Source organism: Gallus gallus, chromosome 10 (genome assembly GCF_016699485.2).
Source record: "Gallus gallus isolate bGalGal1 chromosome 10, bGalGal1.mat.broiler.GRCg7b, whole genome shotgun sequence".
NCBI lineage: Eukaryota > Metazoa > Chordata > Aves > Galliformes > Phasianidae > Gallus > Gallus gallus.
In genome coordinates, this window is record NC_052541.1 from 17,086,454 (window position 1) to 17,098,678 (window position 12,225).

The window sequence follows — 12,225 nt, forward strand, 5'->3', positions numbered from 1 at the left end:
CTGCAGTTCTGTTTAACTGTAGTTTCATTACGTGTTTTAAACAATTCCAGTGTTCCCTTGGTAGCAGATTGAAATACAATTGTTTATCAGACTTAAAAATGGACCAATTCAAGTTGAATTCACATCCAAAGTTGAGCATTTTTCATTTGTAAATTTTTTTTTCTGAAACGATTTCTGTTTTTCTTGGAGGGAACATTGGAAAAGAGCCTTACAGAGTAACTGTCCATGTGTAGAGCATGTTTGATGTGCTTTGTTTTATCTGACACAAACAACCACTTATCCCCTAAATTATTGCAGTATTTTTAGAAGGTGGCTTCACTCCTGACGCTCTTCAGATAGTAACACAAGTGTGCCGTGTACGACTTGTTTCATGGAGATGATATCATTGCTGATGAGGTCACCTTTTTGAGTTTAGCATTATTTCATCCTGCGTGAGATTATCAAACCACAGGGGTGTTCCCTGTTTACCAAAAGGAACGGAGAACTGCAAAACGTATTATTCTACCTTTTTTTCCAGTGGAACGAGACTTTGTTTTTGAAAGGAAACTCCTGGGATTTGTGTTTTTCTATTTTTTTTTCCAAAAGGTTTTAACATTTGGCGTTCTGTCTGGAAAATAACATCAGGCTACAATAATCCATAACTTATTTTTAGAGCAATTTGCAAATTGTTCAGCTGCCATAGCACAAACCGTGCGGGAGGTGCTGCATCACCGCGCAGCCCTGAAGCTCCACCAGGAACTCTGCGGAGTGTATGACTTGATCTGGTTTCCAACATGGACCTGTTGCTAACAGGAGGCTCTAATTGCATGAAAGCATGGAAAATGTAGTGACGTAGATACATTTCTTAATATGTGCATGCTTTTGGTTGTTTTTTTTACCTTACACGTAAGCAACAGATATACAAAAGTAAGGGGAAATGTGTTTTTGAAATCCAGTGTGATAGTTGATAAGTTTCATTGGGCTGCCTTGTTAGCAGAGCAGTTCCCCACCATCTTCTCACCTTTGTAAGGAGTGTCTGTTTCCAGTGCAAGAGAGAGAGCTTTAATTCAGCACAGGAGCGCTTAATCAAAATGGCATTGCATAAATGTCAGAAATCGGATTTGTGCAGAAGCAATTGAATTAAGGCATTCTCCTGCTAGAATTGCTGCACCCCTTGCAATGTGAAATGATGCACTCCGAGGGCTGCTGTACGGATGCTGCATGGAGAGCGGGCCCTCTAGCGGCTGTGCCACGGGCTGCTGGGGCGGGCACAGAGGAGAAGCGGCAGCGCCTTCCTTGCAAGCCCTTGGAAGAACGTAGAGCACCGCTAAGGGACTCGCTCTCACTGTGCTCCTTTCTGATGCTGATGTACTGCCAGACAGCAGTTGTGCATCACAGCTGTGAGTGCGTATTCAGTCTGCTTGGAACCGAACATGGAACATGGAAAGCAGAGATAGCACAGAGGTAGCGTAGTGTGAAGCGGAGGTATTCAGCTCTTCCTGTCCTCCTGTCCTGTGCACAGCTTAAGGAATGGGTTATCCGGAGCAACAAGTGCTGGATACATCCAGATACATCTCAGTGCCTTTGTGTGGCAGAGTAATTCAGAAATAAACCACCTCAAAAACCACCTTTATTATCCACTCAAAAAAGCAAAAAATCCCACGGGGAAATCCTTTGGCCTGGATTGTTTCCCAGTGTACTCCTCTAACTTTTCCATTATGCAGTAATCCCAACTTTATAGGCTGCCGTCCAAGACAGCTTTGCAAAAAGGTCAATTCCTGACAGACAAAAATCTGCTCTAATAACATATCTTAGGGCCAGATAAACTCAGTCTAGCAGAGATTTTCAGAAGTCCCTAAGTGATTTAGGAGGATACATTGCACAGAAAATCGGTGGGACTCACTTTGTGGTTTTAGGGCTTTGAAACCTGGGAAGTGGAGCAGATCCCAGAGGCTGTGGGGCCCTCCTGCAGTGCTGGGGCCGGGCATGGCATGGCAGCCCTGCGAGGCTGTGCTACACTGATTCTAATAAGGTAGCTGCGGTGTAGCTGTCTAAAGCTAGGAAGTGAAACACCACCAGAGAGACAAAAATCCCACTATTTCTGTAGCAGATGCCTTTTTTCAGGGATACGGGAGGGGTTGCCTTAAAAACGTATGAAGCAGTGTGAACTCCAGCTCCCTTAATGGGGAATGCTTCTTTGAGAATGTGGACATACGGAGTGCAAGGAAAGGGAAGTTAGGAGTTCTGTCAGTAAAACAAAGCTTCTCTTGCTTAAAAAGAAACCCCACAGCATTGCATCCATGGAGAGCTGTGTCTGTGACAGAGCACTTTGCTGTCTGCTGGCATTCAGCACAATATTTAATGTAAGGTTTTCTAAACAGCAAATTTTGTTGAAGAGCTTAACGTGAGTGATATGTTTGCTACAGATGTTCACTGCAGTATATGGCAAAGAAAGGCTGCTCACGCCTACAGCGAGAACAGATAATGTGAGACTATGGAGTTCGGCTGTTTTTCCTGTCAGAAAGCATAGTTGTTCTGCATTAACTCAAATGTCATCTGCTTTGAAACGTATCTGCACTATAACAAGTGCTTCACTGGTTTCTCAGGAGCCATGGGAACAGCAGGATTGTTTCCTGGCCAAGGTCTTATCAACAGAAACGTACACCATCACCGTGTTCCTGTCAGGGCAGGTGCAGTCAGTGCAGGGTCAGAGCTGGCAGCTGAGATGTGACAGTCAGATTAACAGCTGGAAAGTGGGGTCTGTTCCCTAATGGAACCACACCGCACCATCTGCGTTAGATCCTCTTTAGAAGTAAGGCTTGAAGCCCCTTCAGTCACTTAAGAACTTCTGAGAATTGTTGTATGTATCCCTAAGAAATTGGATTAAGCTCTTGTCCTTCAGCTGAAATGAACACTGTTGAGATGTGCATGCCCAGGAGGGGACCAGTGAGTCTTACCTTCTTCATTTCTGTTTGCTGAGATCGTTTTTGATTGAGTCTTGAAATGTTGAGGTTTGTTTAGAAAATCCATCCTGACAAAAGCTATGTATTGCTAATTAAAATACAAAGCAAAGTGACACATTTTGAGCGCTGTTTTTCTATTAGCACATAAGTTTCTGTTGCTCTGACTGATATCACAAGGCATGCTGTTATTTTTCATTGTTTATAGAATACCCAAAGGATAAGTAGTTCTCAGTCCACGCAGCCCCTCGCTACCCCCGTGGTGTCTGTGACAACTCCCAGCTTGCCGCCGCAGGGACTCGTGTACTCGGCCATGCCCACTGCCTACAACACTGGTAAGCATTGTGTGTGCCTTGATTCCTCAGATGCACCAGGTTTTGTGATTCATAAGCCCAGAAAATTTGCATTTCTGTGACACTTGCCTTTATTTTGCTGCTCAGTTGGAATGAAGGCTTTTATTCATCCAAAAATGAGCCTTCCGAATGTAAAATGTGTAAACGTTGGGACTTACAGGCGGAAGAAGCTTTCGGGCAAGTTGTGCACATCTGAATGCAGACAGAGACAATGAATGCATTGCCTTATTGCTGTGGTGTTCTCGCGGTCCATCTGTGAGGTGACAACCTCCCACTGGCAGTGTTGGTACTTTGGGGCGTACTGAGCCTCGCGCTCTGCTCAGTTCCCATGAGGGAGCCGGATTCGGAGAGGACTTCCAGCTCACAAAAAGCTGGAGGGCCCCTTCCTCTTTGGCTGAGCTCTCCAGAGTGAGGAGGGGAGCTGGTGGTGGGCACAGGCAGCATTTCATCACTGGGAGTGCCTGAAGGACTTTAAAAGTGCTTTTTTATCCAAAGTGTGATTCAGATAATTTGGTACCGTGACAGTTGGTTTGTCCATTCAGAACGTAGCTCAGACTGTGGTGCCCCCTGCTTTGTCTCCACACAGAAGAGTTAACTCAGAGCCTGCTCTCAAGGTTCTGTATCTGCCACAGAGCCCGTATGCAACAGGGAAAGGAGGTTTTGGTAATAGTTTCCTTGATAGGCCACCCCTGATGGACTCGGGCTGGTCTCTCATGGGCTGTGATGCATACTGCAATTTCCAAATGCACTTGCAGAGGAATTGCATTGCAGATAAGTGTCAGATTTTAGGTCTGAGTTAATTAGCTGTTGCTTAAAAGCAAGCGGGAAAGCAAAGGAAATAGTTGCCCAGTGTGCTGTTGTTTTTAGGTGAAATCTGTTAGGACGTTCAAATGTAAATGCTATAATATCTGTTATAACAGGAATTTCTGACCTGGGGAGCATTGTGTCGGCAATAGGAGCATTTAAGTCTTACTTGGTAGGCTTTCAGTTGGTTACTGTACGTACTCCGAGCAGAACTAAAGTCCAGTCCCATTGAATACTCTGCAAATAAGTTTGTAGATGTATTTCTTTGGTGACACTGTTTTATGCAAGAAAACTTCCTAAAGGAGACTTCTGGTGGTGTGTGAGCACTCCTCGTGGGCTGAGATTTGAGGCAGTATGTAATGCATGCTGAGCTCTGAAACCAAGGAACAGAAAAGGTATGATGTGTTAAAATTAAGCAGATTTTTAAAACGTGGCGGTGTTCTTTTTGGAGGACGTGCGTGCAGTTGTTTCAGGGCTCTCATGTCCTGTGGGCAGCAGAAGCTCAGGCTGAGCAGCTGCTACCTGAGCTCTTCCCCTTTGTCTTTTCTTTTTTCCTCCTGTCAGAAGGCTCTGCTGGGCAAAAAAGCCCAAGAGGGCAGAGCAGGAAACAAAGCATGGCCTTGTGCAAAGGTCAGGGCAAATCCAAAGAAACTTTATTTCGTGTATGTAGAAAGTAGCCAGCACTTGAGTTGAACAAAGGCTTGTTGTGTTTGTTTTCTGCAGGGATGGGCACCATCAGGAGTCTGTTCTGAAAGAGGGAGCAGAACGAGTGCCATCCCTTCAGAATCATTTTCCTGACGAAAAGGCTGGATTTTATACATTGGCTGTCTTTTGCTATATTTTTTTTTAAGCTTTAAGGGACTTCAGGATGTTTTGTCGGTTGCTACCTGTAGCCATCTGTCAGCTCAACAACTGGAATCTGTTTTGGTCTCATTTCCCCTTCCCTTCAACTGCATCAGTGTGCCCATTAGCCACTATTACTACTTTTTCTGCATTGGTTTGCCTTAGAGGCGCTGTTGTGCACCCACTGCATGCAGGGGTTTGGTTTGCACAGGGACTGTTCAGTCAGCAGTGTAGTAAAGGTTCCTGCCGCAGGAGCACCCAAATGTGTGCGTGCGTGGGTGCTGCCCTGAGGGGTGAGGGCTGGAGTGGCCAATGAACAGGAGGGGGCTGCAGTAACAGTGCACTGAGTGAAGAACTGTGCTTAGTTTCTTGTTTAAGATTAGAAACTGCAGCATGAATGTACTGGACATGTAGACCTGGTTGTGATTCCTGCTGCAAAGACTGTCCATACGTTTTGTTTAATTGCTGCTTACAGTAAGCCAGCAGTTTCTGTGCCAACTCGGAGGACCCGCTTTTGTTTTCCTGCCCCTGCGCAGTCGTGCTGTTCCCTCTGTGCTGTGTTGGTTGGAGGCAGTGCTGTGTGGCTGCAGCTGCTGGGAAGCAAAGTGGTGCTGAGCATGAAGGGCTGTGGGGGCTGAGCTCTGAGTCCCTGGGAGCAGCACACATAGTGAACGTGGTGTCCCACACTGCAGCCGGGTGCTGCTACTGCTAGGAAACTGTTCTAAAAACCAGCGCCCTGCCTTTGGGTAATGCTGTTTTGTGAAAAGCTCTTTAGCTTTTAGTGTTTCTCAGGTACTTCAAAATTATATCTATTAGACAGAGCCTTTCAGGGGTCTTAAAAAAAGAAATTTGACTTTGAACCAAAATAGTTGGCTGGCTGACGTCCACGTGTTGCTGATTGTTATGGCTCTGGTAGCTCTGTAGTTTGAGTTCATGTCCTCATCATTGGAGGGCTGGATATTTTTTTGTCTTGCAAATCTCAGATTACTGCTGGGTACAAATGCCAGCTGGGAAGAAACAAAAAGGCAGCGTACGCAGTGTAGCGTGCTGGGCTGCAGCCAGGATTGCCCGTGTCCTCATGGAGATTCATGCAGTGCTGCCCATGCACATCTGAGCAGTAAGGCTGCTGGCACTGCATTTGTCTCCCTCTGTCGGGCAGTGAGAGGGAAACCCTGACATGTTGCACACAGAACGAGTTGGTGTACAGGCAGGGGGAGACTGAGAGATAATTTGTAATGGTTTTGGCATTTTAGGACAATGCTAGGACAGCAATCCGACAATCCTACTGGAGTGGAATTTCTGGTTACCCTGCGGGTGATGTACGTTTGGCTCCCAGCATTTTGTCTTACCCTCCAGATGCCAGGAATTATTTTAAGGAAGCGATGTTACAAGATAATTAAAAGCAGACAAGTATTTGCAGCTTTGCTTTTGAACCTGAAAGAAAAGCAGAGGGTGATGATGATAAAATGAAAATAACTCCTCGTGTGTGAATGAGAAGTGAGAACAGTCTGAGCAGTACAGCCTGGGCAGAACTGACAACAGCCTGACATTGACTGGTGATCAGGAACACGTTGATTTTCCTATTATTCATTTAAGTAAGTTATATTTCTAAATAATGCTTTTCTTTCTAAATTAGTTCATTTGGTACAGAGATGCCCATTTAATCAGATCTAAAATAACAAATCACTGTTGTGGGGAGAATGTGATGCGTTACGGTAGGGCTGCAACCCATGTGCAGAGGGGCTGTTAGGGCTCCCAGCTGCAGTGCCACACACAGGTGTGGGTCCCTGTGCCGGTCCCTGCCCTCACGGCACTGTCCTGTTCAGCAGCTGAACCAGCAAGCATTGTTCCCTGCTTGGTGTGGGTATGGGCTGTAGGGCTGCATGCACGTTGTGTCTGGGGAACTGCTGCCTCCCATGTGAAGTACGGGTTTGATGTGGAGCTGAACCAGAGCCAGGTTTTGTTTGGTAAGTTCAGAGCAAGAAACACCACTCCTTTCTACTGACTTGTCTTAATGCTTCCTTTTTTTGTTTCATTTTGGTATTTCCTTGCAGACTTGTAAGATGTATTTCTGTATGTGTGTGAAGGTTGCACCTGTGAGGTTAGAAGCAGCTGTGTAAGGCAGTGGCATGTAGGTAGGAACTGAAGAATGCGGCTGGTGCTGTGTGTGCTGCTGCAGTGCTCCTGACGTTGGGAGGACTGTCTGCAGGTATCAAAGCGGTCACCTGTGGGCTCCCTTGGTCTACATGCCTTTAGGTGTTCTGGGCAGAAAGCCTTTATGTTTATATATATATATATAAACTACACATAAACAAATCTGTTAATATACTTTCTTATTTGTTCTTCCCTCAGATTACTCCTTGACTAGTGCAGACCTGTCTGCCTTGCAGGGATTCAACTCCCCAGGAATGCTGTCTTTAGGGCAGGTATCTGCCTGGCAGCAGCACCATCTCGGTCCAGCAACCCTCAGCTCTCTCGTGTAAGTAGATTTGTAATAGTGCAGTACTGCATGGCAGGGAGCTTCAAGGTGAATAATCTGCACTGGGAAATGCATAACACAAAACCATTTTGCTTTTTTTTCTGCCACCAATGTGTACATTGCTTTTCCAGTTGGCCCGCTGGCTGCAGGAGTTCTCTGTCCGTGGTGTACCATAGGTATCCTTTCTGGACCTTTGCTCAGTCCTGAGGCTGACGTGCTGTATCCCTGCAGGCCCAGCTCCTTGCTAAAGTCACCAACACGATTAACTGCAGTGTTTGGAATGGCCAACTATTGCTGTTTGTGTTTAACATCTATAGAAGTACTTCAGTTCTTTAATTGATGTTTCTTTCACGTTAGTAAGTGGCATTTCTTTACACGCGTGTTTCAAGGATGTCGAACTACACGGCAGTACCTTCCAGAGGCTGCGTGAATTGTTGCTTTCTTTTCCATTCTCATGTTTTCTTCCTTCCGGTTTTCTTTTTCCCAGTTCTGGCAGCCAGCTATCTCAGGGTTCAAATTTATCCATTAACACCAACCAAAACATCAACATAAAATCGGAACCGATTTCACCTCCCCGGGACCGCGTAACTCCCTCCGGGTTCCCGCAGCAGCAGCCCCCGCAGCAGCCGCAGCCCCCACAGCCCCCGCAGCAGCCGCCGCAGCGCCAGGAGATGGGCCGCTCTCCCGTTGACAGCCTCAGCAGCTCCAGCAGCTCCTACGACGGCAGCGACCGGGAGGACCCTCGGAGCGATTTCCACTCTCCTGTGGTGCTGGGAAGGCCGCCCAATTCAGAAGATAGGGAGAGTCCGTCAGTAAAACGAATGAGGATGGACACGTGGGTGACATAAGCTTGCGGTGTTGCCTCTTCAGTTTTGTGTTCTCAAAATGAACTGTCCTGACATATCTAAATTTATAAATAAGGACATGAAATAAGTATATTTATATGTATATACATACGTGCATATATATATCTTCACATGCATATATATGTGCTAGTGTGTGTAGCATACACAGAATCATCAGGCACTTATTACAAACTTCTTGTATAGCTGCAGATGTCCCATGGTAAAACGTAACAGAACAATCCTATAGGTATTGATCTAGTCTGGCACTTACCTGGACTTGTTGTTTTAATAATATAACCTGTTTTGCAAAGAAACATTGTACCCGTATTATAATCCTACCACACTAGATTGCAGAAACCAAGAGGGCTCGCCTGTAGTAACGTCCCTGTGTGTTTTATTAAAGCTGTATGGTTACTTGTAGTTAAGAAATAATGCTTTGTAGCAGCAGAGCAGTAGAAAAGCAGGAAGAAGAAAGCAATACTGTACATAAAATGACCTTTATATTACCCCACCTGGCATGGGTCTCTATTGCAGAGGGTGCATGGAGAAGGGCTGATGCTAGAGAAAATAAAAAACAAAAACCCTGTTTTGCACGTGCAAAAAAAAATAAAAATAGTGTATTGGGTCAAAGAAGTGATTTTTTTAACGAGTGAGAGAGAGACATAGAGAACTCGCATGGAATATTCAGAAAATATTAGCCTAGAAAATAGAACGTTAACAAAATAAAATTAATATATTAAGTTATAATTGGAATATGTTTGACAAATTTGTTTTTACGTTCCTACCTTTGAAAAATATAGAAACGGATTTTAGCTCATGTATATTTTATATTAAAGAAAACAATACCCTAATGAATTGAAGACTATATATAAAGTTATATACAGTACTTTTGAACACATTCTGCTATGAATTATTTATATAAGCCAAAGCTGTATGTTGTAGCTTTTTTGTAGAGTATAGTTTTATCTTATTTTGACTTTCTAGTTTTTGCTTTCAAAGATGAAAAGGAAAAACTTGCAGGCGGAACCTTGGGGGAAAAATAAGCCATGAACACTTATATGTAAATTTAAATTTGAGCCAAACTCTTTGTGTATATAGCATCTTAAATATATTATCACCTTTGGTGTAAGTACCTATGTATTGTACGTTCACCAGATTAAAAAGTATATTTTTGTGGATTGACGCCGACTTGAGAAAGGCGAGGTCCTTATTAAGTAGAGTATTCACTGTTTAATATTTACTATTTTGTTAAATATACTGTACTTTCTTTGGATTTTAATTATTATTAATATTATTATCCAGATTTTTCAGAGGGTGTATAAAGGGGTTGTCCCCCTCACTGGTGGTGAATGTGTGCCGTTAAATTGTAATCTCTGTGCTGTATGGTTAAGCTTCATTATACATTTTATATATATGTATATAAATAGCAAAGTGGCAAAAAAAAATCCGGCGTTAAGTTCATCCTGCATAAATATACAAAATCTGCTACAACACATTTTAAGGCATCGTTTTAAAACTGCCTCTTCTGAGGAGGAAAAAAAAAAAATCAGTGGAAAAAGCTTGACCTAATTTCTCCTGATAGGGAAATAACACATATCAGATGAGCACAAAGGGTTTCTGAAGTGGTAAGTGGTTTGGGATAAAGCTGCAGCTTCAGAAGGAAACGTGCAGCGCCTCTTCTGAGCGTCTCCCTGAGGCAGAGCAGGGCCAAGGCTCGCTCTGCATGGAGCTGTGGGAAGGGGAAGGGCAGCAGCAGCTCCTGCAGTTGGCAGGAGCTGGGAGCACCCACCTGCAGGGGAACCAACACTGCTCCGTGCAGCATTCTTGCTTCATAGACATCTCATTCCCACTGTTGGCTCCATGCAGATCACCTTCCTGCACGTTCTTTTTATGCTGGAAACCAAATTAAGTAGATCTTACTGAATTCACTACAGCTGGTAGTTCTGGGATGAAAAAAAAGACAACAGTGCTATTTTGTTACTGAAACCCCTATAAGTAATCCCTGATATTTATAAAATAGTTTTGCCAGGTTTTTAAAAATGGATTAATTGATATTTTAACTAAGGAGTGTGAGAAACAAAAATCCAGTGTGATCCGATGGGGAAAACTCCAGCTACCTTCACGGCTGCTCACTTTAAGGCGTGAGTGGAGAAGCGAGCTGGTGCAGGCGGCTCTGCTGCTGTCACGGTGACTCATGGGGACTGTCGCTCCGTCGCTGAGCTGTGATGTTCCGCAGTTCCCGGCTGCAGGAGCCTGCAGGAAAAGGAGACTTTTCTCACAGCAGCTCATTTATTTCCCAAGTGACCGAATTCACATTACCACTGCAGAGATCCTTTTAATGCTTGGAAAAATTATGTGGTTTTTTTCATTATTTATGCACATATATGAACTTTGCTGTACATCTGAGTGGGAGTTCTGCATTCACATTTACTGTCTATTTTCTTGTGTGCCTTACGAGATGGCTTTGCTGACTGTATCTCAATAGTCTTTATTTCTATGCAGGTTTGTAAACAGTACTATTACTGTTTTCTTAAAGAAAAAGCTACATAAGGGTTAGAGTTTGTATTGAAATTGCACCTATGAATTAAAAAACCAACACGTAAGTTCTTAGGAACTGCTCACGGGACTGTTCTGCTGTTGCCCTGTGCCCCATCCCCTCCCACAGACTCAGCAGGAGACGGTGGCTGTGCTCTCTCCTAGCGGGGGAACCTCACGCCTCCGAATAAATGGGAATCCTGATTTTTAATAACAGGTAACTGACTTTGGAACATACTTTTTTAGGAATTGTAAAAATGTTTTATAACGGGAAAAAGACATAGCACAGATATTTCAACAGTTGAAAAATACTTTTTTTAAACTAAGTAAATATATTGAAGTTTCAAGTGAATCCAATCCTAGTTGGAACCCAATGGAGCCTGAGTGACTTCAGATTTCTATCTATCTTCTATTGTGACAAATCACCTCTCCATCTCTGAGCTCTCACTTTAGTATTTAAAAATTCACATGTATTTAAAACCCCCAGGCAGGGATTTGTCAGAACAACGCTTCAGCCTTCCCTTTCACTCCAAGGACACTACAGCATCCGAACCTTGCGAATTCCTGAGCGCACAAGAAATACATAGTAAATAAGGAACATAACAACTCCTAACAATCGATCGTGGGAAGAAGTTAAATTAGAATGTGAAAGAAAGACTTCAGTGTAAACGTTTAAATCTTAGTAGAAACTTTCTTCACTTTGCTGTGCAAGAGAACACTGCTTTGCTATATTTAAAATGGCTTTTTTAAAAGAGATTTATGTATTTGGTAAATGTTTGTAGTCAACAGTTCACAAAGAAGCTGTTCACGGTTTAATGATGATAAGCCGTTTGGCGGCACAAGCTGGACTTTGTTGCCATCCTTGAGACGAATCTTTTAAGAAAAAAATAAGTTAATCTCAATTTTTTCCCTGAATGTGTTGTTTTTTCTTCAATATACAATAAATATTCTAGTGAACTTTTTATCAAATGGTTAAGAAAAATGCTAGAGGTTGTTGTAAAATATTTGTATCCTGCATTCACTAAAGTAAAGATACTGGCTTTTACTGTGTACTCCAGCCTCTGTCGTATTTGCAGAGCACAACATCTGTCTGCTCCGTGCCGTTCTGCTCCCCCTGCAGTACCCGAAATCCTCATCAGGTTTGGCCCTGAAGTACCATTTCAAGCTGTACCCACAGTTCATTTAATCAGTGAATTTCCTTCAGACACTCAAGTTAAGAACAGAAGCACTAAGATGATAGAGCACAGAAAACAGAAGGCAAGGACGTACTCACCACCTTCCTGCCCCTCTCCATTGGCGCTCCCTGCTGCTGCTGCAGCACTGCTGCGCTCGGTGTCCCACTGCCCCTCAGCAGCACCGTCCCGGGCTCCGCTCTGTGCTGTGAGCAGCAGGAGGTCACTGCGCTGCTGCCAACCTCTGCAAAACAA

The 12,225-nt window shown here is 43.8% G+C and overlaps 1 protein-coding gene and 1 non-coding gene across 19 annotated transcripts in view; both read left to right on the plus strand.

Moving 5' to 3' along the window:
• MEF2A (myocyte enhancer factor 2A) overlaps positions 1-11,850 on the plus strand; it is a 78,117-nt gene extending 66,267 nt beyond the window's left edge. For all 18 annotated transcript variants that reach the window (XM_015292072.4, XM_015292075.4, XM_015292074.4 and 15 more), the window contains 3 exons: positions 3,148-3,274; positions 7,292-7,418; positions 7,906-11,850. In XM_015292072.4, the coding sequence (XP_015147558.1) occupies positions 3,148-3,274; positions 7,292-7,418; positions 7,906-8,266 (615 nt within the window). In that variant the 3' untranslated portion in view covers positions 8,267-11,850. The remainder of the gene's footprint in view (positions 1-3,147; positions 3,275-7,291; positions 7,419-7,905) is intronic.
• A 250-nt stretch (positions 11,851-12,100) lies between these two features.
• Positions 12,101-12,193, plus strand: MIR1737 (microRNA 1737). The gene has a single exon (NR_035235.1). It is a non-coding gene; the product is annotated as a microRNA 1737 (primary transcript).
• Positions 12,194-12,225: the final 32 nt, after the last annotated feature.